Source organism: Equus caballus, chromosome 17 (genome assembly GCF_041296265.1).
Source record: "Equus caballus isolate H_3958 breed thoroughbred chromosome 17, TB-T2T, whole genome shotgun sequence".
Lineage (NCBI taxonomy): Eukaryota > Metazoa > Chordata > Mammalia > Perissodactyla > Equidae > Equus > Equus caballus.
This window is the reverse complement of record NC_091700.1, coordinates 37,974,931-37,999,119: the sequence shown is the minus strand read 5'-3', so window position 1 is coordinate 37,999,119 and position 24,189 is coordinate 37,974,931. Positions and strand designations below refer to the sequence as shown.

Below are 24,189 nucleotides of genomic sequence, written 5' to 3'. Positions count from 1 at the left end.
TATTAAATTACCTCCAAAGAGCACTTGCAACTCCAAATGTGACTCTCATTAATGTTTAACTGTCATATTCATGGGATGTCTTGTTTCAAGAGATGAATATTACAGGACAAGATGGGTGCTCCCTACCCATGCCTGAAGTCCCTTCTTTGATTGCTGTGGAAATAGGTCTGGCCAAGGTTTGATGACTTGCCCAGGATCCCACAGCTCATGAATGGGAGAACTGGAACACAGGTCTCTCCTATCACTTCCTCTATCTCCACGCTATGTTGCTTTAGTTGATGACGCCAAGCTTAATATTACCATAAAGGTGGGGTTGGGGCTTTATAGGCAAAGGAAATGTTACTAGACATCTAAAGTTTGGTGTTTTATTCATATTCCACATATGAAAGTAAAAAAAAAATCATGAAGCAGAAATGTGAAAATTTTAGTTATTAGTAAAAAGCACCTTGTTATGCAACTTCTGAAGGATTTTCTTTTAAAATTATATTTATAAAGGCCTTTGTTTATTGGTTAAATTCATATTATATGTTAGAAGAAATCTGTGATAAACTTGAAAACTCTTGAATTTTATTTTTACTTCTTTTTGCAGCCAAGAGATTAAGAAAGTTATACGCTTAATTGTATCATCTTTCATAATCAGGTATGTGAGACCCTAAAAAAAGAGGTAATTAAATATGTATCCATTTAATGTGAATTTTGTTTTAATGAGAAAGGATCTAGGAGGAGAAAAAAAGCATTTCCACTGTCAGTATGTTACTAAATAGCCCCCGTGTCCCATATAATGTAATCTAATTTATCTTGGAAGGTTAGTTTAACCTGAACATTAAGAATTGCAAAGAAACGGCATTCCCCTAAGTCTAATGGTAACATATTAGTATGTTTTTTCCTACCTGGAAAAGTAAAAATAATGATGCATGCACTTTAAAATTCTACAATTACAAGTAAAGTGTTTTATTAAATACCTTATTTGTCTCGAATTACTCCTTAATTCTGAAAGCATTCTATTTAGGCTTCTTCTCCACATGATGGCAAGATTTCATACTATCATACAGCTTCACGCAATATACTTGCTTCCTTTTAAATTTATAATATTTTAATTTGTGTTGCAATTGGAAAAAAGTACTTTGAAGACTAATTAATTCATCTTCATAGATTCTACAAATAGTGTAATCAATTTATGGGTAATGTGTTTAGAATACGTAAGAGAAAGGCTTCGGAGTTACTTTAGAGTTCAATCATGTATATATTTTTGGAATTGAAGTCCTTCTCATGTGCCCAGCATATGCTAGAAACATCCATTAATGTGTAATCATATACTTGCTGAAAATCTCACTGATGAAAAAATCTTACTGGTCAAAGTGGTCTTTTTAGGGCTTATGTTAGTCATGCTTTCACTTGGTTTTTATTACTAAATTCTTAATAATTATCAAGACTAATGAGGTTTTATTTACTATGAGAAATTCGTAGAGACCTCTTATAAACTTCTTGAATTTTAAGAAGAGTTTACAAGCAGAGATAAGTAATTTTAATTCAGTTTGACAGTTCTATGTTGGAGGGTTAGTCTGATGTGTCTATTATAAAGGAGCATGATAACATGAAGTGGTTTTGTGGGAATTTTATTTTCCTAAATGCTTCTATTGGGTGAAAACTGAGTAATTTTGTTGAAATTCTAAGACAACACAGTTCTCCCTGCCACTGACAGTTTAATCCTAAATAATGACATTTTAGTATCAGATCCCTGGGCTAGATGTAGTCTAACTATAGAGGTGAAAACCAATTCATCTTTATTCTGTTTATTTATGTGTTTGTTTGTTTTAGAATATTTGGAATCTTGCTCGTCTTTGTGGACATGTCTCTTATCATCGCAGATCAATTCATCTCTGATAGCAAAGTGTATATTCCTTTGGAATATCGTTCAATTTCTTTAGCTATTGCTTTATTTTTTTTAATGGATGTTCTTCTTCGAGTATGTGTAGAAGGGTAAGTTTGATTAATTTTTTAAAAACATATAAAGCTATTTTGTAGTGCTATGAGAAGCATCCCAAAGTAATTACCAGGTCAACACAACCAAATTTGTCCCTCTTTATCAAAATAATTCTCCTCGAAGACACGGTCCACCAGAGAAACAACTATCCACATCCCAATTTCTACTAGATTGGGCTTTAATATTTTTGTTGTAACTGTCACTCTAGTCTCCAATAATGTATTCTAGATGGTTCCTTCAACAGGTAAAGCTTAATGGGTTTGCAAAATGGGACAAGGCAGCTGATGTGTCTACATGCACATTATTAAGAGGAACATGTATGTGAAGTATAAATATTAATACTTTCATTAAGAATTGAATCTAAATAAAATCTGATGGCATATTAAATACTAGAAAATAGATCATGAACAATCCCCTACCTCAGTTAAAATAAAAACTTTTGTTAAGGTACACAGGAGATCTGAGGCATGCTCATCCTGTCAGCGAGGCTTAGTAGTGAGGCAGCAGTTGATTTTCTCCGCTGCTGGCTTTCTGAGAAGGTGGATGGAGTAAGCCAAGCCTTAGAGCTGGACTGCTGTGGAAGTCAGAGACTAAGTTCCCTGGCCTCACTTCATCCAGAGCCTTTCAGAAGGCAGCTTGATTCCTCTCCTCCTGAACTCTACCCTCATGCGTTTGAGCTAAGGACAGTTGCCCACTGCCGGGTTACTCAGAGCCTGAAAGGGGCTACCCTAGAAGCGGAAGCTACCCTAGAACCTTCCCGCGGATCACCAGTGCCCACAGCTGAAGGAGCCAGCGTTGGGGGGAGGAAGGTGCAGTGGGTGCAAGTTCAGCTTTTGCAGGGGAGGCCATACCAGCCCATTGGGATTCCACTCTAGGTACAAAGCCAGATGATGAGTTCGCAGGCCAAAATAGTGGACCTGTCTGCCTCTCACAAGCTCCTCTTCTGCCCTCCTCACAGCCGCAGTTGCTCTAAGGCTGTGACATGTTCAGCTTCCACTGCCCAATAGTACTCTCCAACATCCCACCTTTCTCTCCCACCTATGTGAAGGCATTGCTTGCCTCTTGTTTGATGGTTTGGTTATATCTCTTAACTGAACTTAAACTGCAATATTTATGCTTTTGTCATATATATGTATAAAATAATGAATATGAATACTTTTCTATGTCTAGTCTAGTAAATGCATTTTAGATAATTCATTAAAATAGAATTGTTAATGGAGATGAGCCAAATAATTCTTGCTTTTAAAATTTCCCTGTCTCTTCTTTGGGGGAGCATAAACTTGTATTTTTTGTTTTACATTATAGGATGCAACGATATTTCTCTGATTTACTTAACTCCTTAGATGCTGTCATTATTCTGCTGACTCTACTGATTGATATAATTTACATTTTTTATGACTTCAGTTATTTTAATGATATCCCCAGGTAAGAGACATGATTCACGTTTCTTAAACTGTCTTTTTTTTTTTGCATTTTCTATGGATTTCATTTTGTATAATCTTTTAACTCTGAATGTGATGATTCTATGCCAGATAAGCTGCTTGAAAATGAAATGTTTAGATAAATTTCCACATACTTAGAAACTAAAGGCTGGTGGTATTTAGGGATCCATGAAGGGTGTACGCACTACGTACCTTTGGTTGAATGAAGAAGATGGAGCACTCAAAGAAGAAACTGGGGACTTTGCCTCTTGTACTAACTTTAACTTCGCTATACTTTGAAATTCCCACTAAATTCCCGTTTAAGCTTCAATCACAAATTCCTTACACATGAAATTCCTGGGTTTTTCCTATAACAAAGAGAGTATTGGTTTGAGCATATGCAAAACTTGAGTGACTCCAATGATAATTCTCTCAAAAAGCAAATGGAACAGAAAACCAGGTGACGTGGATAGCAACACAGAGGTGGAATTTTGCAGTATCATTGGAATGAAGAAAGCTGAGGCAAAATCAGAACTGTTGGGGATCAGGAAACTAAAATGTGTATGAAGAACTGATGGCTTTTCTTCTTTCTACTTTGGCGATGAGGAAAAGAAGAACAAATGCGTACTGGGATGTAGATGTTGGGTGGCTCATTAGGCTTATTTATTAGTCTAATAGCTTGCTTCTTTCTGCACTCCAGCTTCCCAGGACTTCAATTCAGGTGCTAGTGAAACTTGATGTTATGCGATAGGCTTTTGGAGTTGTTTGAAAATAGCTGGAGCCAGTATGGTCCTCTGACCTACAACCTCAGCATCATCTAAGAGCTAGAAATGCAAGAAGGAAAACACCGCAGGCCCCAGTGACCTACTGAATCAGTGTGTGCACTCAAGTTAGAGAAGCACTAGTCCAAACCATCAGTTCTCTGCCATTGTGTTTTTTTTCTGATGGCAGGAGAGACAGTAGCTAGCACACTTGGGAAGTATCTCAATCTACTGCCTGCCTGATGTGTGTTAGTAGTGTAGTGAACCTCTGTTACTGATGGGAGTAACACAGGTGAACAAGAACCCTCAGTTTGTTTGATGGGGAAAAGATTGAAAAATGCTCATCTTAAGCTACAAAAGTTAAATCCACAAATTCTAAGCATCCATCATATAGCTATCTCTCTAGACCAGAGTTTCTCAATCTCAGCACTATTGATATTTTGGACCAGATAATTCTTTGTTATGGAAGCTGTCCTGTTCATTGGTGTTTAGCAGCTTTTCTGTCCTCTATCCACTGGATGCAAGTAGCACCCCCTCCACACACAGTTACAACAACCAAAAATGCCTCCAGACATTGCCAAATATCCCTTGGGTAAGTGGGTGAGAGGCTTGGGGATAGATGGGGTGTACAAAATTGCCCCTGGTTAAGAATCACTGCTCAAGACTTAGTCCATATTGACAAAATCCTCTATTTCTGAAGTAAAAATGGATCTTTAAAATTTATTGTTAGATTGGCAATTATATTTCGACCTCTACGACTTATCATTCTGATGAGAGTTTTTCATCTGGCTTACCAAAAAAGACATCTTGAAATACTGACCAGAAGGATGGTAAGTGGGCAAAACATGTTTGTGATTCAGAAAAATGTTTGTGTTTCGGGAAATACTGGCGAGTGTTATAGATATGTATATAATCTTCTTTATTTTTATGTTGATTTATATTTTACAAATTAATGATTGTTTTAAACTCTCAGGTTTCAGGAAACAAACGGCGATACAGGAAAGATGGATTTGACTTAGACCTCACTTACATTACTGGTTTGTGAAGATTTACTCTTGATTTACTTACATTAACTTCACATTTTTCTTGTGTGTGGGTAATTATATGTTTATTTTGGTTCTTACCTTGTCTAAAGCATTCTTGATCTGTGAAGACATCTACCACTATGGTAGTGTGACATATTTGTAGTTTAACCCTGACAATGGTCATCCCAAATCAGGGTTACTTGGTTACAGTACAGGGAGTTGAAGGAATTTTCAGCTGACTCCATTTGTTTGGTTTAGAATTTGTTGAGTTCTAATAGTTATCCTGGGTCTCAAGGATCTCAGAGAGACCTGTTCTCTTGCTGGAACCCTTTGTAGGTCTCAGGTTTCTGAGTCAGGAGCACTGGAGCACCCTGGGAGTTCCCACGATTGCTGGATCCCAGATCTCTCCTTTTTCTTTAGTGTTCAGATAAGAAATTCTCACCATGGGGGCAGCTCCAGACTGAGATCAACATAAATCTGTTGCATTTGGCTGGAAGCAGTTGAGTCTTGGGAGCACTGTGGGAGTTTAGTGGTCATTATATTGGATATTTTAATATGTTATGTTGATTATTCTGAGGGTTAGTTAGCTTTTTTGTCATTCTCAATCCTGAAATTTCTTTTTTATGAAAAAAGAGTCTGATTATATGTAAATTAAGTTCTCATTTATTGTTTCACATGTATAATAACATCTGTAATAGTGACTATTTTGACTTCCAGGGCGTATTATTGCCATGTCATTCCCATCTTCTGGAAAACACTCTTTCTATAGGAATCCCATTAAGGTAAGGGTATTTATCTAACAAATGCTCATTTTTCTCAGTAAACAGACTATGGAGTTATAAATTTAATATAACTTAGAACACGTAGGTGGCAGTATTCTCCTAAAAATATACTCTTTCAGGTAAAAAATTTAATGCATATTATATATACATATATATTATTCCATTTATAAATATATATAATTTATATAATAATATAAATTCATCTCTTATAGAAGGATAAAAATATAACATGGCCTCCCTTAGAATAATATATGTATATTTGTATTTAAAATTATGTATTTTATATATAATATATTATATGGTATATATTATATAAATATAATTGTACTTAATCATATTACATAACATAATATATGTTGTTTATTATTTTATTATAATATGTATTATATCCCACGTTATATTATATAATATGTTATTATATGTGTGATATAATATACCCTGTATAATAGATTACATGTAAATGTACAATATTATTCTAAGGAGGCAAATTTTATATTATTCTGTTTCTGTAAGAGATGAATTATATGTAATGTATATTTATAAATATAAATAATATATAACTACCACAAAACCCTATAATTCACATGGTAAAATGTTGAAACTATGACCAAAATAGGAAAACTTCTAGAGCTGTCAGAAAAAGACAAGACAAAAAGCTTTCTTGCGTATGTAGAAACTAAATGTGATACTGTCCTCAAAGTTTAAAAATTGTAATTATTACCTTCCCATTTAAAAACTTTAATTCTAAATTTAAAAAAATCTATACACAAACCACTGATTAACCAGACTCCACCCACCAAAAATTGTCAATAATAAGCAGGACCCAGAGGAGCTGATAATTCACTGTTCCTATATGAACAACTCTCTCAGGATGTATCCCATAAAGTACTTTATTTTACAACCTACTTCTCTTGTAAAACTAAACCTCCACTTTATTACATAGGAATTTGATACAGTATAAAACTAGAACTGTATGTAAAATACTGCATCTAAATGTTTCCAATAGTCTTGTTCTGTTGGTTCATCAGTGACTTCTCTGGCATCATCATCGTTTTCCATGGATGATTCTGAGAGAATCTCTCCATGTCTACTGGTATTGGATCCTACTAATTCTTCTGTTTCATGGCAGTCACAGTCGCTACTTACAGGGCCTTATATTTGCACTACCTTCAGAATGTAAATCTTTCTCAGCTTGAGACCAATGAGATTCCTCCATTTGGTTATTTTTCTCAGAAGTCTCTTCATTCACAGTTAGTTAAGGCATCAGATTCTTTTTCTTGACTTTTTTCTTTCTGGGATCATTTCTGTTGATGTCATTAAAGACTCTCTTCTGCCTCTTCATCCTCCTCTGTACAGTGCTGCCTGATACAACTACTTTGTCTTTATTCTTAGATGAAGATGATTTTGTTTCTTCTATCATAACTGAAGAAATTTCACTTGAAGTTGTTTGGCCATCTCTCTGACTTCTCCTTCTTTGTCAAACTTGAGTCTTTTTACCTCATGCTCCTCAGCTTCCACAGCATCTTCATTTGATGTTTATTTACTTGGTGATTAGATTACCACTTTATTAGAAAAGGACACAACTCAGGAACAGCCAGATAGAAGAGATGCATAGGGCAATGCATGGGGGAAGGGGCACAAAGCTTCTAAACCCTCTCCAGGCTCCCTTTTCTCTCACTTTTCTCAGGTGAGCATTTCCACCTGCTCACCAACCCAGAAAACCTGTACTTCTTTAAAACTATCTTGACTTTCCTAGGTCCTTTGAATTTCTATATAAATTTTAGAATCAGCTTGTTAATTTACACATACACACACACACACATACCCTGCTGGTATTTTATCTTGGATGACATTGACTACATAGCTTGACTTGGGGAGAATCAACATCTAAAAATATTGAGTCTTGCAACCCATAAACATAATATATCTCTGAATTTATTTAGGTCTTCTTTAATTTCTTTTAGCAGTATTTTCACTGTACAGGCTTTGCACATCTTTTGTTAGCTTTATCCCTATTTGATGGATTTTGATGCTATTTTAAATGGTATTTTTAAATTTTCATTTTCTAATTATTTGTTGGGACTATAACTGATTTTTGTATGTATTTCCAGCACCCTTCATAAATTCATGCATTTATTTTAATAATTAATTTGTATATTCTTTGGGATATTTTACATAGATAATCATGTAATTTACTACTTTAATTCCACTTTTTGTACTTTTCATTTCTTTTTCTTTCTTTATTCAGCTGTCTAGGACCTCCAATGTAATGTTGAATAGAAGTGGTAAGAGTAGACAGCCTTGCCTTGTTCCCAAATTTAGGTAGAAAGAATTAGCTATTTCAATATTAGAATGATATTTTCTAGAGGCTTTTTGTAGCTATCCTTTACCAGATTAAGAAACTTCCATTTTATTTATAGTTTGCTAAGAGTTTTTAATCATCAATCGGTGCTGAATATATCATATACTTTTTCTGCATCTACTGAGATAATCAAAATGTTTTTCTCTTATTCCATTGAGATTTTCGAATATTAAAACAATATTTTCTATTCCTGGAATAAACCCCCTTTGGTCTTAATATATTATCCTTTTTAATATATCATTAGATTCTATTTGCTAATATTTTATTTAGAAACTTTTGTACATACTAATGAGATATTAACCTTCAATTTTCTTTTCTTGAAATGTACTTATTAACTGGCCTGCAAGGAATTTTCATGCCATATTTGCCAGCATTGGGTCTTCTCATTAAAAAGGAAAGGCTAATTTTATGGGTGAAAATGGCATTTCATTACTGTTTTGGCATCTTTATTGGTGAGGCTAAATATTTATCTTTGTAGGTTGTTAGCCAGTTGGATTTTCTCTTTTGTGAACTGACGCTTTTATTTATGGCCTATTTATCTATAGGGTGAGAGAGTAATCTTTAAATTGTTGTTACTGTGTTATTAGTTTGTACTACTATAACTAGTTTATAGATTACACTAGGCATAGTCCTTATTCTCTCAATTTTACTGAAGAATCTCCTGTCATTTGTTTGTTGTACTGTGGCTTTTTTTAAACAGAAATTTCAAATTTTTGTGAAGTCAAACCTAAATCTGTTGATCTTCCATTGATAATCCTTAGTTCTTCCTCATCCAAAGAATTGATTGATGTTCATTTACATTTCTTAGAGATATTTGTGGCTTTTTATATTTGATACCTCAGTCCATCTGGATTTTATCTTGGTGTAGGGATCCCACACATTTTTGACACTTGTAAGACTATTTATCCCCCCACCACAGTGCTATGCAGACTCAGAGTGTTTCTCTTTTTGATTTATTATTTCCTCCTGACAGGGATAACCAATTTAACAAATTGATCATTTTGATACCTTAATTTTTCTTTTTCTCAATATTAAGCCAGTAAACATTGCTATAAGGGTACTGTACTAATCAATTTTTGACATTTTTTTACAGTCACTTTTGTTTTTGGCAGAGATACATGCACATGTGTGTGTTGCAGTTGGATAAGTTTGCTGGAAATATTGTTGTATTAGTATGGTGATATTAACTGTATTTTAAATAATAACCACTATTTATTATTTTTAGTTATACATATATACATATATGTGTGTATAACATACACATATATACACATACACACATATATATTCATTTTAGAAAATAAGAAAACACAGATGAGCCAAGAAATTCTCCATATTGTTACCATTTATCTAAAATTTGACATAATGTGTTTATCTTTTTCTGTCATGCACACACATGCACACAATCATACATACAGTTTTTGCATTTATTTATTTAAGTAATGCTTAGGTAGATGGTAAAATCCAGATCATTATCTAAAATACATATCTATGTAGAATTAGATCTAGATAAGAATCATATAGTACTGCGAATTAATGAGTAGGAATAAATTCACTTAAAACTAGTCAACCAGCTAATTTCCTTGTCTGGTATCTTTAAACAATGTGTATTTATAGTAGAGGCTAATCAGGGTAGTCAAGCACAACCTTGTGGGCTATTTGAAAACTATCAGTGGGTTAGATGTGATTTGGAATGCACATACTCTTATAGTCCCTGAATCTCCCCTAAAAGGTGCTAAGTGAGGGACAAGGGAATAACAGGTAATAACCATTTCAGGCTACTCCTAGGAAGTGGCTTATGTTGGTGCCATGTGGATATATGTAATATATGTGTCCATCGATTTTAGGAAGTTGTGCGGTTCCTGGACACCAAGCATCGAAACCACTACCAAGTCTACAATCTATGCAGTACGTACTTAACTAGATATTTTCCTACTATAGATAGAAAACCAATCACTGCATGTAAGAAGACGATTCAGTTTTTACGTTTCATTTAGTCATAAGTATTTGGTAGTGGTGGGAAGTGAGTTAAAAAATCTCCATCTTGCTCTTGGCCCTATTTGGTGGGAAAAGATAGCTCAACAGCACGAAGTGCCCCGTGAGCGAGACAGGAGGCTGGGGTAGAGGCGGAGCCATTTTAGGAGTCTGTATGCTCTAGTGGTTTTAGGTGAAGAAAATATTTCTGTTCTTCCTGCCAGCTCCTGTTTTGAAGACAGATAATTCAACAAATTCATTCTCTAACCCACTAGGAGTGGGGTGTGAGGAGAGCAGGGCCCTACACAGAAAAAAAAGAAAACGGTGTAGAAAACAGATTATATCTCAGCTTACTACTTTGTCTTTCTTGATTTTCTCCTCTTCCTGTACATTAAATTATCATTTTCAGGAGGCAAACATTTTGGTCGACCACATTTGCTTCTGCTCTGTGGTGCTTAACTACCCTATAATAATGTAATGAGTAGCCTGCTAGAAAATTAAAAGTAAGTCCTATTAAGCAAACCAAAATAGGTTGAACTTAGGTTACTCAAGATGGACAAACCACTACTGTCCTTATATTTTTGAGACCCTTAAGTTTCTTTTAGAGCAGGAGGAGCCAGTCAGAAAGCTCCTTTTAAAGGTGAATAAGGAATTTCTAACAGAAAAGCATAACTTATTCATAACTTGATCATTTACTTTGTTTATTAGATATAGAGGTATGACCCATGCATCATCTATTTTAGGTGAAAGATCTTACAATCCTAAGCATTTCCACCACAGGGTCCATCGAATCATGATTGATGATCACAATGTGCCCACTCTAAAGTAAGTTTCTTGCCAAGTTGGCTGTCAGAAGAGGGCTAAATGAATTGAGCTCAATTTTTTTGAAGTACTTTAATTCAACTAAAAATTTTACGTTTGAAATCAGAGAGATGCTGACTCTTTCGAAGGAAGTCATTGAGTGGATGGCTGAGGATAAAAGAAACATTGTGGTGATTCACTGTAAAGGCGGAAAAGGTAAAAACATTTTTCTTTTTATTTCTCTTTTTCTAGAGAAATGTGAAAAACATATTAAGGTACAAGACCAAGTCATACTGCTATTAATCAGTGTTAATAATTGTTAACACTTTTTAATATTAGCTTCAAGACTGAAGAAAGGGAAGGAAAGGGGGGAGTAGGGGAGGAAGGCAGAGAGTAAAGAAGGGAAGAAAATAGGAATAAAAACTAAGAAATTTCTGTTGTTATTGACTATTTGGTTTCTTCATTTTTGATTTGCTAAAATAATCTGTCAAAATACAGTGTTTAGAAACTGTCTGAGCACTTGTGTTCTATTTAAGATTGTTCTTAAACTTTGTGAGAGGCTTTTAAAGTTAAGGGCACCAACAGTGATGCTATTTCAAAAACCAAATCTACTGGAATTTTTATAGTGTAATGATACAAAGAAGATGATTTTGGTGGGTGTACAATGAAAAAAAAAGCTGTTAGTAAATCCAACCAATTTAAGTTGAATTAGATTTTCTCTCATTCAACTTTAGACTTTTAATAATCATCCAAGCATATTTCACAATTTTTGACAAAGAACTATGTTTTTGGTGAGCCGTAAAATGGTTTTTTATATTGAATTCCGGGAAAACATAACTCTTTAAAACTGCCGTATATATTTGAGTAGAATCAAGTTTTAGTCTTATTTGAAAACTAGTTTCAAGCCCATTAGTGAGTAGGCAAGTTCTGTCTCCAGATCCACAGGTTGAAATATTCTGTATATGTTAGCAATTTACAATACCATGGATAAATGAAGAATATAGAGGTTGAACCACATGGAACTGTCAGTTTTGGACCATCTTTCACTTATAAAAATGGCCATTTCACATGGCTCAACCTAAAATATTATAATTTCAAGCAATTGGCTTCACTATTCTTTTAATTAAAGCTAATTCCCTGCTTGAAGGAAAACATTCATTTCAAATTTCATTTTTTTCTTTTTTCTGAGAGAGGACTATTCTGTGTTCACATGTCTTTCTTCGATTTCCCTTTAGGATTGTTTGGAGGGCTGGTGTTCAGCTGGTGCACATCAGAGCAGCCTCTTTTTTTTAAATTGTCATTCGTATCAGTTTTCCTCTATCTATCTATCCATTATCTATCTATCTATCTATCCATTAAATCAATCTTATTATCTATCTATTATAAATCTATCTATCCATTAAATCAATCTTATTAATTATATTACTCAAATCTTTCTATTTAGTATTTCTTTTCTTTTTTACTATTTCTTTGTATCAACTATTTTGTGTGTTGATTTCTTCTTTTAATTCTATCAACTTTTGCCTTTTATATTTCATAGTGTGTTGTTAGGTGCGTGCAAATACATGATTATTATATCTTCTCAGTGGGTTATTTCTGTTATAAATTTTTCATCATTTTACATTCAACCTTTCTGTGTCATTTTGGTTTAGATATGTCTCTTTAAAGAGTATATACCTGCATCATTAAAAATGCAATCTCAGTATCTTCATTTTCAATGTATTTATTGCAATTGCTGACATATTTGGACTTATTTATGACATTCAGCTATATGTTTTATATTTACCACAATTTTTCTATGCTTCTTTTTATCTACTTTCCTGCATTCTGTGGATCCTCTCACCCTTTTGTTTTTCCTATAATAGTTTATTTTGAGGTTTCTTGGCTTCAACTCCTACCTACCAGCTTGACTCCTCTCTCCATTTCTGATCCTCTGAGTTTTCCTTGCCTTTTTATTTTTGAGTTCAGCCATTTTTTTCTTTATCATTTCCATATGTTTGATACAGAGGTGGAAGTTTTCAATCTATCATTGGTGCTCAAACTATCATCTTGATTTAGAAATAGTCTTTTTAACTTTCAATCATCTTTGTTAGATTTCTTGAACTTTAATGCAAAGAGTACCCAGATTTAATATACTCAGTACCCTTGTAAAGAAAACTCTTTAGATTTCTTAGAATAAATATTCTTTTATCTTTTATGGGAAAATGTAAGAGAAACCTCCTTGCCAGATTTGCCAGATAAATAACAAAATACCTCAGATGAAGCAAAAAAAAAGGGTCCAGCAAAGAAAACTCCAAAAACAGTGATCCAGGTGCAGTGAAGAAATACTGAAAAGACCAGAGGAGTCAAGCAAGCCTGCAGGTGACTGGAAAAGGCAGTCACATCAGTGGGATGTAAAGGAGCTCAAGACTAAGATAGATACATTGATGTAGAACAGTCTTTCTCAAAGTGTGCATATTATTATGCAGTTGGTAATGGTGGGATAATTAGCATTGAACTGTCCAGATTTAAAACCTAGGACCATCGCTAACCATTTAGGTGAGTTAGCCATTCAAAACCTCAGTTTTCCCATCTGTAAAATGGGAATTGTAATACTTACCTTAAAGGATTGTTAAGAAATTAAAATGAAGTAATGCATATTGCACTGTGTAGTAGAGCACCTGATACATAGTAAACAGTGAGTAAATGGTAGCTATTATAATTATTAAAATAGAGTCTAAAGACAGCCAGCACCAGAATCGTTAATGAGGAGGAAGTGACCATAGCAAGTGTAGACTAGAGAGTCAAGGTGCTTGTCTGTAAAAGGACAGAGAGAAGTTAGTTGTCTGAGCATTTGGGGCTGATAGTGAGTGTTGTTTATAAGATAGGGTAAGGGGAGATGAATGTGTTTATTTACCAAGGGAAAGGAGTCAAAGAGAGGGAGTGGTTGAAGACACAGAAGACTAGGGCCTGATAAAGTCAAAACCCTGAATTGAGAGAAGGGGATGGGATCCAGAGCCCAAGTGGAGGATTTGGCTGAATTAAGAGGAGAAACTCCTCACAAGTGAGATTCAAGGGAAGAGGTGTAGTCACAGGAATAGATGTAGTTACAGGAAGCTTGTAAGGGGGATTCAGGGAGGCAACACGTTATCGGAGATCCTGCCTCTGGGAAGAAAGAAATGAAGACACAAACTCAGAGTCAGTGGGAAGGCAATTGGGTTGGCGACCTAAGGAATGTAGGGAAAATTTCAACCAAATTCTAAGGGAACCAAGAAAAAGAACTGACTAGCACCATTGAGAAGTGTTTTGGCTGCAGTGAGGGTCTAGCTTAAGTGTCAGACCATTAATTGACATTATTACCAACATGAAAAGTTGCGTGATTTTTCTCCAGCGGTTCTCTGTATCTCTGGTGTTTCTGCATCTCTGTTGTCTCTACATTTCTGGTGTAGGAATGGAGGAAGTGGGTGCCCAAATGGACCCAGTATTAGGTTTTTACAGAATGGGCACAGCAAAAGGACCAGAAGCAAGAATGGCAATGTTACTGGCACTGTTATTTAGTATTGGTAAAACCAACAGTGAAATTGTCCGTCATACTTCTAGGTGGATGAGGAAGTGAAAACAAAATGAGAAAAATGAGTGGCCATGGGACTGGATGACAGGATAAATTGAAAGAGCAAATATATTCATTCATGCCTTGAACAGCAGATCCTGTCTAGATGCATTTATGTGACAGTGTACAAAGCAGATACAAGCACATCTCCCATGGAGACCACAGTCTATTGTTTACAGAGAAAATATATGTATTAGATGGTGACACGTGCAATTGAAAAAATAAAAATAAGGAGAATATGTAATGGGAGAGAGGTTGCTAACTGATATGTAGATGGTCAAGGAAGGTCTTACCAATACAAAGACATTTGAGCAGAGATGTCATACAAGGAGTACTGTGAGCGTACAGATGTGTAGGGAAAAGTGGGTATAAAGAGTATCAAGAGAGTATCAATGAAATAAATCCACCAGAACTTGGAAAATTCACATTGGGCTTGAGTGATCATAGCTTTTCTTTATGTGTATGCAACAAATCCATTTAAGTATATTTGTGTTAAAATTTCTCCCTAAATTAACACCAAGGTTACTGGCTTACAATTTGGGAAATGCACTACCTCCTGATTTGCAAAGCAGGAAATGAATCAGCTCTAGGCTATCCACACCTCTCCTGCTCTCCACCATAAGGAATATCCAGTGATGCTGAGGAATCTCTTTTGCAAGTTTGTCCAGTCAGGAATTCTAAGTTTTCTGGAAAATAATTCCACTGGGCCCAAGGACTAGATTAACTGAGAACTCTCTCACAGCTTCATCAGCTATCTTTTATACGTGTCTTTTACCAATGTTTAGTCTATCCTTTTCAATTGGATTCTTTTTCCCGGTTGAGAGACTAAAAAAAAAAGAAAAGAAATTGAAAAGATGCAGTTATCAAAACATAATGATTAAAAGCACAGGCTTTGAAATAAAAGATCTAGGTTTAAATCCCAACTATGCCGTTAAAGAATTTTGCGGCATTGAGTAAATTACTTAAACTCTCCATGCTTTAGTTTTCTAATAGTTTTCTAATGTGGATGATGACAGTTCCAACCTCATGGTCCTATTTTAGAGATTAAATGAAATGTGAAAATTATCTATCTGAAAGAAGTATCAATGGCTTGATAATATTGGCCATTATTGTTATCCTTCAACTGGTATGCTATCAGTTTTTAGCAGCAGACTTATCTTTCCTGAGTCTTTTTCTAGTAGATATACAATGAACATATTTTTATTTAAATAATAGGAGTGAATGTTTAAGCGTCTCTAGCTCTTTCAAAGTCTTTTTTAATGGATGCTACAAAGTACATTTTCATTTGAGACATTCATTGTATCAAGTAAGGCAGTCAAACTGACAAAAGGCTATTTTGGTCTGAATATCTTGAATGAGAAATTGTTTCAGTTACATGCTAAGTGCTTTAAACAACTCTAAGGGATACACACACACACACACGTACATACATACATACATATATACATACATACATACATAGAGCTACCACTCTTGGTGTCTGGAAAATCACCTCAGTGCTCTGGTTATAGATTCAAGAACTTGAAATATAAGATCTGCATTGTGAGGAAGGGTGATGGACACCACTTGAGAAAGAATAAAGTTTAAGGATTGTTGCAAAAGGTCATATAAGCTGGCATTAAGGTATCTAGCTATTTGACTATGTGAAAGTTTCTTAAACTTACAGAACCTGAGTTTCTCAGTTTCTTTATGCCAGGTTGTTTACCTCACTGAGGTGTTGTAAAGATTATATGAGATCTGTTAAGCATTACCCAAATGTTAGTTGTTATCATTATGAAAGCCAAAAATTGTATTATATTTAGAGGTGCAAGATGCTTTTGCCGACTTCAGGATAACAAAAGCTCTCTTACGACTTCCATCTGACCAACTTGGTGGATTATTTCACGTTCTCCATTCCCTCCATAAACACACCTATCGGTGTCCATTGGCATGTTGAAAACTTGTAGCTAGTATGCTTCTTTTTAGTATGCCTATGTGTTTCTGCTTCCACCAGTGTCTGCCAGTTCTACTTGTTATTATACTTATGTCAAATAATCAAATATTATGTAGATCTGTAAAATGTCAGAGTGAACAGAAAGAGTTACAATTTTATGAAACCTAAGTTGAATGTTTCAAGAAGATTCAATGAAGCTGACTGCCTACAACCAAAATTGCAGCTGAATTAAATGCAAGTACGACTAACGTAAAACATTGGGAGAAAAATTCCAGTAGTAAAATCTAGAAGGATCCTGCACCTAGATTGCTCGGAAGAATCTGAAGCTAGAAATATGGATGAGGCAATGGTTTATACCATGAGTCTGGCCTTTCCAAGAAAAACTCCAGTTGGGGGCACTCAAAATGTTAAAACCTTCATCCAATATCAGAAGTTTAGTGAATGAATGTACATTTATGTTTTAAGTTAAAATAAAATATTGGAGGCAAGTATGTATCATTTTTACGATTCCCCGCTGTACACGACTTGACTGGATGAGAGAGCATCTACTTTGTCTGTGCTTGTACTTATCTACAGTCACAAGGACATGAATCTGCAAAAGTTTTCTTCAAATGGGAAAATATCAGAGTTATAGAGACCAGAAATGTCCTTGAAAATTGAAATGTTAACAGTCTATACAACTGAGAGCCAGGTTGTTAATGGTCAGTAGCTTCCTTTAGCAAGAAGCTTTTATTTGTAATAGCAGACGGTGGTACAAAGTCCTCTTTGGAAGCACTTGGCTTAGAATAGTGTTTTTCAAACTATGGGTTGCAAAATAAGTTTAGTAGTCCATTAAACAAACAAACAAAAAAGGACTAGAAAATAGAGTGCATCTCAAGTTAGAAGAGTAAGTTTGGAATTACATAAAATAAGTTCAGCATATACTGGCTAAGACAAAAGCTACAGATCATCGTAAAAATAAAAGTAACATGTTTTTTAAACTCAGATTTTGTATGGCAGGACAAAAGTATCAATTGGAATAAAACATAAGAGACTTCGAGAATGAAATGACATGAAATCAAGGGTTTGCTTTACAATGCTATAGAGGAAAGAGAGAGAAAGAGGGAGAGAGGGAAGAAAGGAAGGAAGAAGGAAGAGAAATTAAACAAGTACAGCAATATAACATGATAATTATAGAATCTGGGAAACATTTATATGGGGGTTCATTATACTACTCTTTTTACTTTCATATGTGTTTTGTAACACACTTAAAAACTCTAATGAAAATGTAAGGAGTAAAGGGTATTCAAATACTCGATAGTGTTTTGGGTTCTGACCATGTTTTATCTTTTATAGGTACTTTTAGTTAGAAAAACAGGGTATGTAATTAGGTCTTAATTGGTAAGCAGCTCTTTAGCTTTGGAGTCCTAGAGCAGAGCTGATTGCTTCTGCCTATTACTGCAGCCCCCAGCAGTAGTAACTCAAGAACGGTATACACGTGCCCATGTGCGATCATGCACAGAGTTAGGGCAGAATTCCAGGTGGAACCTCTGAGCAGTGAAACAGCTTTGGCTATTTCTGAATTGAAATACTTTGAACAAGCACTTTCAGAGTGAAAGAAAATCAATCCAAAATGAACTCTTAGGATATTTCTAAGAGTATTTTTATACCAAGTATTACCATGAACATTGGTTCACGAACTAACTGTTTTCTTTTCCAGGACGGACTGGTACTATGGTTTGTGCCTGCCTGATTGCCTGTGAAATATTTGTAACTGCAGAGGTATGAAAGATGTTACTATCAACTCTGTCCTGTGCTGATTGAATTCGCTAGTTCTGAAACCTTACTGGTAGGATGTTAAGATGATCCTTTGAGTCATGGTACTTATGAAAATGTAATTGGAGAGGTGGTTATTAGAAAGCTTGGTTTTAATACATCCTTGTTTAACTTGCTCTAGTTAGTAACTAACCTAGGTACCTCTTACTCTGGGCCAAGATGAGGGTGATGTCAGTGACATACTCACCTTGGGCACAAAAATTAAGGGAATGCCAAAAATTTTAGTAATTAAGATAAATAATATTCTAATTCAATACTTTCAAAAATAAAAATTAATGCAAAAACTCCATGATGTATACAATAGCAACATTTTAAATAGAAACAGGACTCAATGGGGGCAGGATTGAGATGAGATGAGTAAGGTCCAAGTTATGCAATTGTACAAATACTCAGCAATCTAGAGGTTTTACTCGCCTCCCCTAGTCCCAGATCTGCTGTTACTCCCACCAACTGCAGAATTCTTCCTTCCTCACAAGAATAGTACCAAGATTGATTAGGTAAATTCTCCAAAGGACCTTAAACATCCTCAGAAGTGCTAGGAAGATAGACGGTATCGTTTTTCAACTCAGAGCCAAGTCTTGCCCGAATATTATTATCTTTGCGTACTCAGTATATGTGGGGTCTGTGCCCTCTAGAAATTTGTGAGAAGACAGAGTGGGCTGTTTCTACGTCTTTAAGTAGGGTCGTCAGTCTTTTTTCTGCCATGATCTTGCTGAGAGGTTACCACTTAAAGGACACACTCTCAGCAGCTCTGCTCCTCGTTTGGCTGCCAGTCCAGATAAGAGGAGCTGTGGGTTATGCACAATACCCAGCACTCTAATTCCACCATCTTCTTTTTTTCTAATTTGAGACACACAAATTATAAAATGGATGTTCTAGGACAGTGTTTTTCAAACTACGGATCATGATCTATCAGTGGGTTGTAAATCAACTTATTGGGTTGTGACCAGCATGTTTTTTATTAAAATAAAATAGATTAAATAGAAAATGTCAAATGGTAGTATTATTTTGTGAAACTTTTGTTTCAGGGGTGTGTGTGTGTGTGTCCTAGGTTTATTAATGTAGATTGTAGCTTTAAAAATAAAAAGATCAGGGCCGGCCCGGTGGCACAGCAGTTAAGTGTGCACATTCCACTTTGGCGGCCCGGAGTTTGCCGGTTCGGATCCCAGCTGCGGACATGGCACCGCTTGGCAAGCCATGTTGTGGTAGGCATCCCACATATAAAGTAGAGGAAGATGGGTCCAGATGTGAGCTCAGGGCCAGTCTTCCTCAGCAAAAAGAGGAGGACTGGCAGTAGTTAGCTCAGGGCTAATCTTCCTCAAAAAAAAATAAATAAAATAAATAAAAAAATAAAAAGATCAAAAGCCATTGACCCAGAGCCCTAAACTGAGAGCCAGAGACCTATGCTCTGGGCCTGTGCTCTCTCACCTGGCTGCATACGTCTCCGCGACAGGTCACTTGGTTTCCTTTTGGTCTCAATCTTCCCCTTTGTAAAATGGAAAGGTAGGAAGAAGGACCAGATGATCCCTAAGGTCTTTCCAGCTCTGAAACCCCATGTCTTTATCAGCCTTTGCATGAGAGCAGACCTTCCTGTTGCCTTCTTAGTTTTGTTGTATTGGATAGCCTCTGCCCAGAGACCGCTGATTTAAGGAAATAATGTGCCTTGGAAACTTGAAGAGTACCTTATATAGGAAAGGAGAGTGAAAATGAGCCATGATTGGATTGTCCCCTTTTCTATAGGAGAGCCTTTATTATTTTGGAGAACGACGAACAGATAAAACCAGCAGCTCTAAATTTCAGGGAGTAGAAACTCCTTCCCAGGTAAGTTTCTTTTTAAAAAAAGGTGGGTTCTTTGGGGAATTTGGTTAAGATTGGTGCCTATTACTTAGTTTCATTTAGACTTTTCTCCTTTGGTGATCAGGTAGCAGCACTTGGGTGCCCCGTGACAGGCCTGGATCCTTCCCAGGTCCCGAGAGCCATGCCTATGGCATGCCTGTGCTTTGCAAGCACTGAGTTCTCCCCAGAGCATCCTGCTTTCCATTTTATATTGGTTATTGTTTACAGAATTCAGGAGTTGATTCCCCTCCCAAAGTAGGAAGGTCCAATTCTAAGGTTCCAGACCTCTGAAAATATCTAAAGTCATCAGCCTTTTATTTCCCTGCAGAAAGGAACTGAGTCTTTCACAAACCCCTACTGGGACAATTCAGCCCTTGCAGAACATCACAAGTGTGTATGTGCACACATGTGTGTGTGTGAGAGAGAGAGAGAGAAAGAGAGATGGGGAGGCTGTGTTTTTAAAGAGAGAGAAAAGAGGAAATTAACATTTTTCAAAAACCTATTATATACCAGACACTATTGTACTTTTACATATATTAGCTCATTTAATATTCAGACAACCCATGTGAAATATATGCTATTACCCTATTTTTTCCTTTTGAAAACATTTTATTGTGGACTTTTTCAAGTATAAGAAGTCAAGACAGGGCCGGCCTATGGCCAAGTGATTAAAGTTCCACACATTCTGTTTCTGCAGCCCAGGGTTTGCAGGTTCAGATCCCAGGTGCAGACCTACTCCATTCATCAGCCATGCTTTGGAGGCATCCCACATACAAAGTAGAGGGTGATTGGCACAGATGTTAGCTCAGGGACAATCTTCCTCAAGCAAAAAAAAAGAGCAAGATTGGCAATGGATGTTAGCTCAGGGTGAAACTTACTCACACACACACAAAAAGTCAAGACAATCATATAATAAATTCCTTACAGTCACCTCACCACTTCAACAATCATTTCATCATGTAGCCAACCATGTTTCATCCATTCTCTCCCCATTCTCCTCGCACGCGTGCACACACACACACTCACTCTCCATCCTTTCTCTATACCTGGATTATTTTGAAGGAAATCCCAGACATCAGATCATTTTATACAACAGATATTTTAGTGTGACATCTAACATAAAGACTCTTTAAAAAACCCTTAAAACCATTTATCATATCTAAGAATATTATACCTTAATAATATCTTAATAATTTCAAATGTCTACTCCATGTTTAAATTTCCACAATTATCTTTAAATCTTTTTTTAAATTTAGTTTGTTTCAATCAGGGTCTAAACAAGGGCCACACATTTCATTTGGTTTCTTTGTCTGTTAAGTCTCTTTTAGTTTATAGGTTTTCCATCTCTCTTCTTTATTCCTTGTACTTTGTTTATTGAAGGAACTTGGACATTTATCCTATAGAGTTTACAACATACTAGACTTTGTTGAACCACGCTAAGTGCTTTGTATTCATTATCTCCTTTAATACTCTCAATAACTCCATGAGAGGGCACCATTGTGATTCCCATTTTACAGATTAGAACATTGAAGTTCAGTGAAATTTTTTTGAACCAAGAACTCAAGTCTAGATCTGTCAGACTCTGAAACCCATTATTTCCCATCCTCTGCACAGCATCTCATCTGTTTTTGCCTTTTCTATATTGCCTCTCAAACCGAAGTGAGAGTTGGTTGGCAATTGTTAACTAGATGTGGATGCGGCTGTGAAAGAAAGTTTTCTTTGAATGAAGTGATGGGAGCTGAATAGATAACCTTGGCCTTGTTAGCTGGCTCTGGAAATTTAGTAACTGCTGGCTCTAGAAATTTAGTTTGGGGCAAAAGAACTCAACCTTATCCACTGATACTTTTCTGCCACACCCAAGAAAAAAAAAGATAGTAATAAGCTATAGGCTAAAAGTAATACTTGAACTTACTGAAGCCCAGCTCTAATCATGACATTTCCATGCTCAAAATCCATAATGGCTCCCCTCTGCCAAGGGCAACAAATATAAACATTTTAATCTGGCATCAAGATCTTATTTTTCCAACCATTTCTTCCATAATGTACATTCACATGTCCTACGCTCTAACACATTTGGACCATTTGCTGTTTCTCAGCCTGGTACCACTTTATACCCACATGCTGTTGCTCATGTGGACCCTTTTTCCTGGAGTCCTTTTCTCTTCCCAGCCTGATGTAGTCTCTTGCTTTTTCAGTTTTTATATCCCTTTGTGTTTCTTTTAGGGACTAAGTGACTTTATATTATTCTCTAGCTATTTGAAGTGGCGACTTCTCTGCCCCTTTTGCAGACAAGGCCCATGTCTTACCCATCTTCCCAACCTTGGCATCCCAAAGCACCTCTTATAGTATCTCCTTTGTTTGTAGTGAATGCTTACTAAATAGATGCTTGTCTTATTAACTTCTGTTACAAACCCTGTTGTTTTAGGCTGAAGGAGAAGGAAGAGTGAGAGTAAGAGCAGCTTTAGGGCCATGATGGGTTACATCCTTTAATGAAAGATCAAGAATCTAGTGGCAGAAGCCAAGGGGACGCTAGATGTAACTCCTTCAAGGACTCTCGCTGTACAGATTCCCTTCCCCATTTCTTCTGTAGTCATGCACAGTTTCTCTAACTTTGGTCCAGAACTGGCACTCCCTAGGCTACAACTGAATCTTTTCTGATTCACTGCGAGAGCAATACAAGGACCCGGCCCCAGGTTTCCGAGCTGTGTTGGCAAAGCCCCAGGACAGAGTTCCCTCCATGTGGGGAGGTAATTCTCAGATACCATCAAATTCTGACCCTGCATTGTGGGCCATTCTACAGACTACATTTCATCCACCTCTGAGTTAAGAAATTGCAAGAGCGCTTCCCTTGACTGGCCCTTTCCAATGCAAAGTATGGCAGTTAATTTAACACTTCTCATTGGGTGCAGAAGAGTCCGCGAACTTTTAAGTCCAGTTGATTCAGTACCTGAACTCTTCAGCTTCTTGAAGAAAGATTCAAGGAGAGAGCCCTTGTGAGCAGCCTGCCACAGGAGAAGAACTAGACTAAAAAGGACAGGGCTTCCTTGAAAATAGAATTGGGGAAATGCAAAGTGAAGGAACGAGAGAAGAATATGTATCTATCACTGGCCTAGAGAAGTCTTCCTCTTGAGTTTTCACATCTGCAGTTCTCTCATGCCTAGGAGGCGACTCTCCACCAAACCACAAGCCTTCCTTTAACTCCGTCACAGTCAAGCTTCTACCCTTGGATCGACCTTTTTCACAGTTGCAGTTAGCTGCATCTCACTGTAATGTTGTTGAAACTGCTTTGTTGGTTCTGGTTGGTCAACCTCTCAATCATAGCAGCCTATAAGCAACACCTGGCTCCTTTCTTGTTCCTTCCCCACAGCACTTAGTTCAGTATCTTTTTTTAAGGTAGATATTCAGTCATGAGGCAACATATATAAAAATGCCTATAATGGCATGTATGTAGATTCATATAATGTCATCCAATAAATGTTTCCTTAATTAATTACTCTCCTTAACAAGTTCTATGTATAGAAAAAAAATCAGGAATGCTGACTTTAGACTTTTCATCTCCACTTAAACTGAGGCTTCTGTTGTTTTGCAGAATAGGTATGTTGGATACTTTGCAGCTGTGAAAAATATCTACAATATGAATCTTCCTCCAAGAAGGATACTTATGATAAAAAAAATTATTGTTCATTCAATTCATGGTAAGTGCTTTAGTATAATTGGAAAATTGGGCAGGAAGGCCAGTGTTCTTACTATTCGAGAGAGTTTCCCTTACGGTTATATAAAACAGACAATCCCAACTCACAGTTGTCTTTTTATGTATCCTCACATATGAACCCCTCCCCCTGGAATTTCCTATTGGCCTAGCAGTGCTGTGGTCATATTAGCAACCCTTAGACATCTTCTCCGTTC

The 24,189-nt window shown here is 36.2% G+C and overlaps 1 protein-coding gene across 3 annotated transcripts in view; it reads left to right on the top strand.

Annotated features, from left to right (window-relative positions):
- Positions 1 to 24,189, top strand: part of LOC138918366 (phosphatidylinositol 3,4,5-trisphosphate 3-phosphatase TPTE2-like) — a 257,717-nt gene that overhangs the window by 222,103 nt on the left and 11,425 nt on the right. For all 3 annotated transcript variants that reach the window (XM_070239618.1, XM_070239617.1, XM_070239619.1), the window contains 12 exons: positions 590 to 640; positions 1,819 to 1,980; positions 3,290 to 3,409; positions 4,897 to 4,996; positions 5,140 to 5,203; positions 5,909 to 5,973; positions 10,183 to 10,243; positions 11,053 to 11,134; positions 11,238 to 11,326; positions 18,332 to 18,393; positions 20,188 to 20,268; positions 23,873 to 23,978. In XM_070239618.1, coding sequence (XP_070095719.1) covers positions 590 to 640; positions 1,819 to 1,980; positions 3,290 to 3,409; positions 4,897 to 4,996; positions 5,140 to 5,203; positions 5,909 to 5,973; positions 10,183 to 10,243; positions 11,053 to 11,134; positions 11,238 to 11,326; positions 18,332 to 18,393; positions 20,188 to 20,268; positions 23,873 to 23,978 — 1,043 coding nt within the window. The remainder of the gene's footprint in view (positions 1 to 589; positions 641 to 1,818; positions 1,981 to 3,289; positions 3,410 to 4,896; positions 4,997 to 5,139; positions 5,204 to 5,908; positions 5,974 to 10,182; positions 10,244 to 11,052; positions 11,135 to 11,237; positions 11,327 to 18,331; positions 18,394 to 20,187; positions 20,269 to 23,872; positions 23,979 to 24,189) is intronic.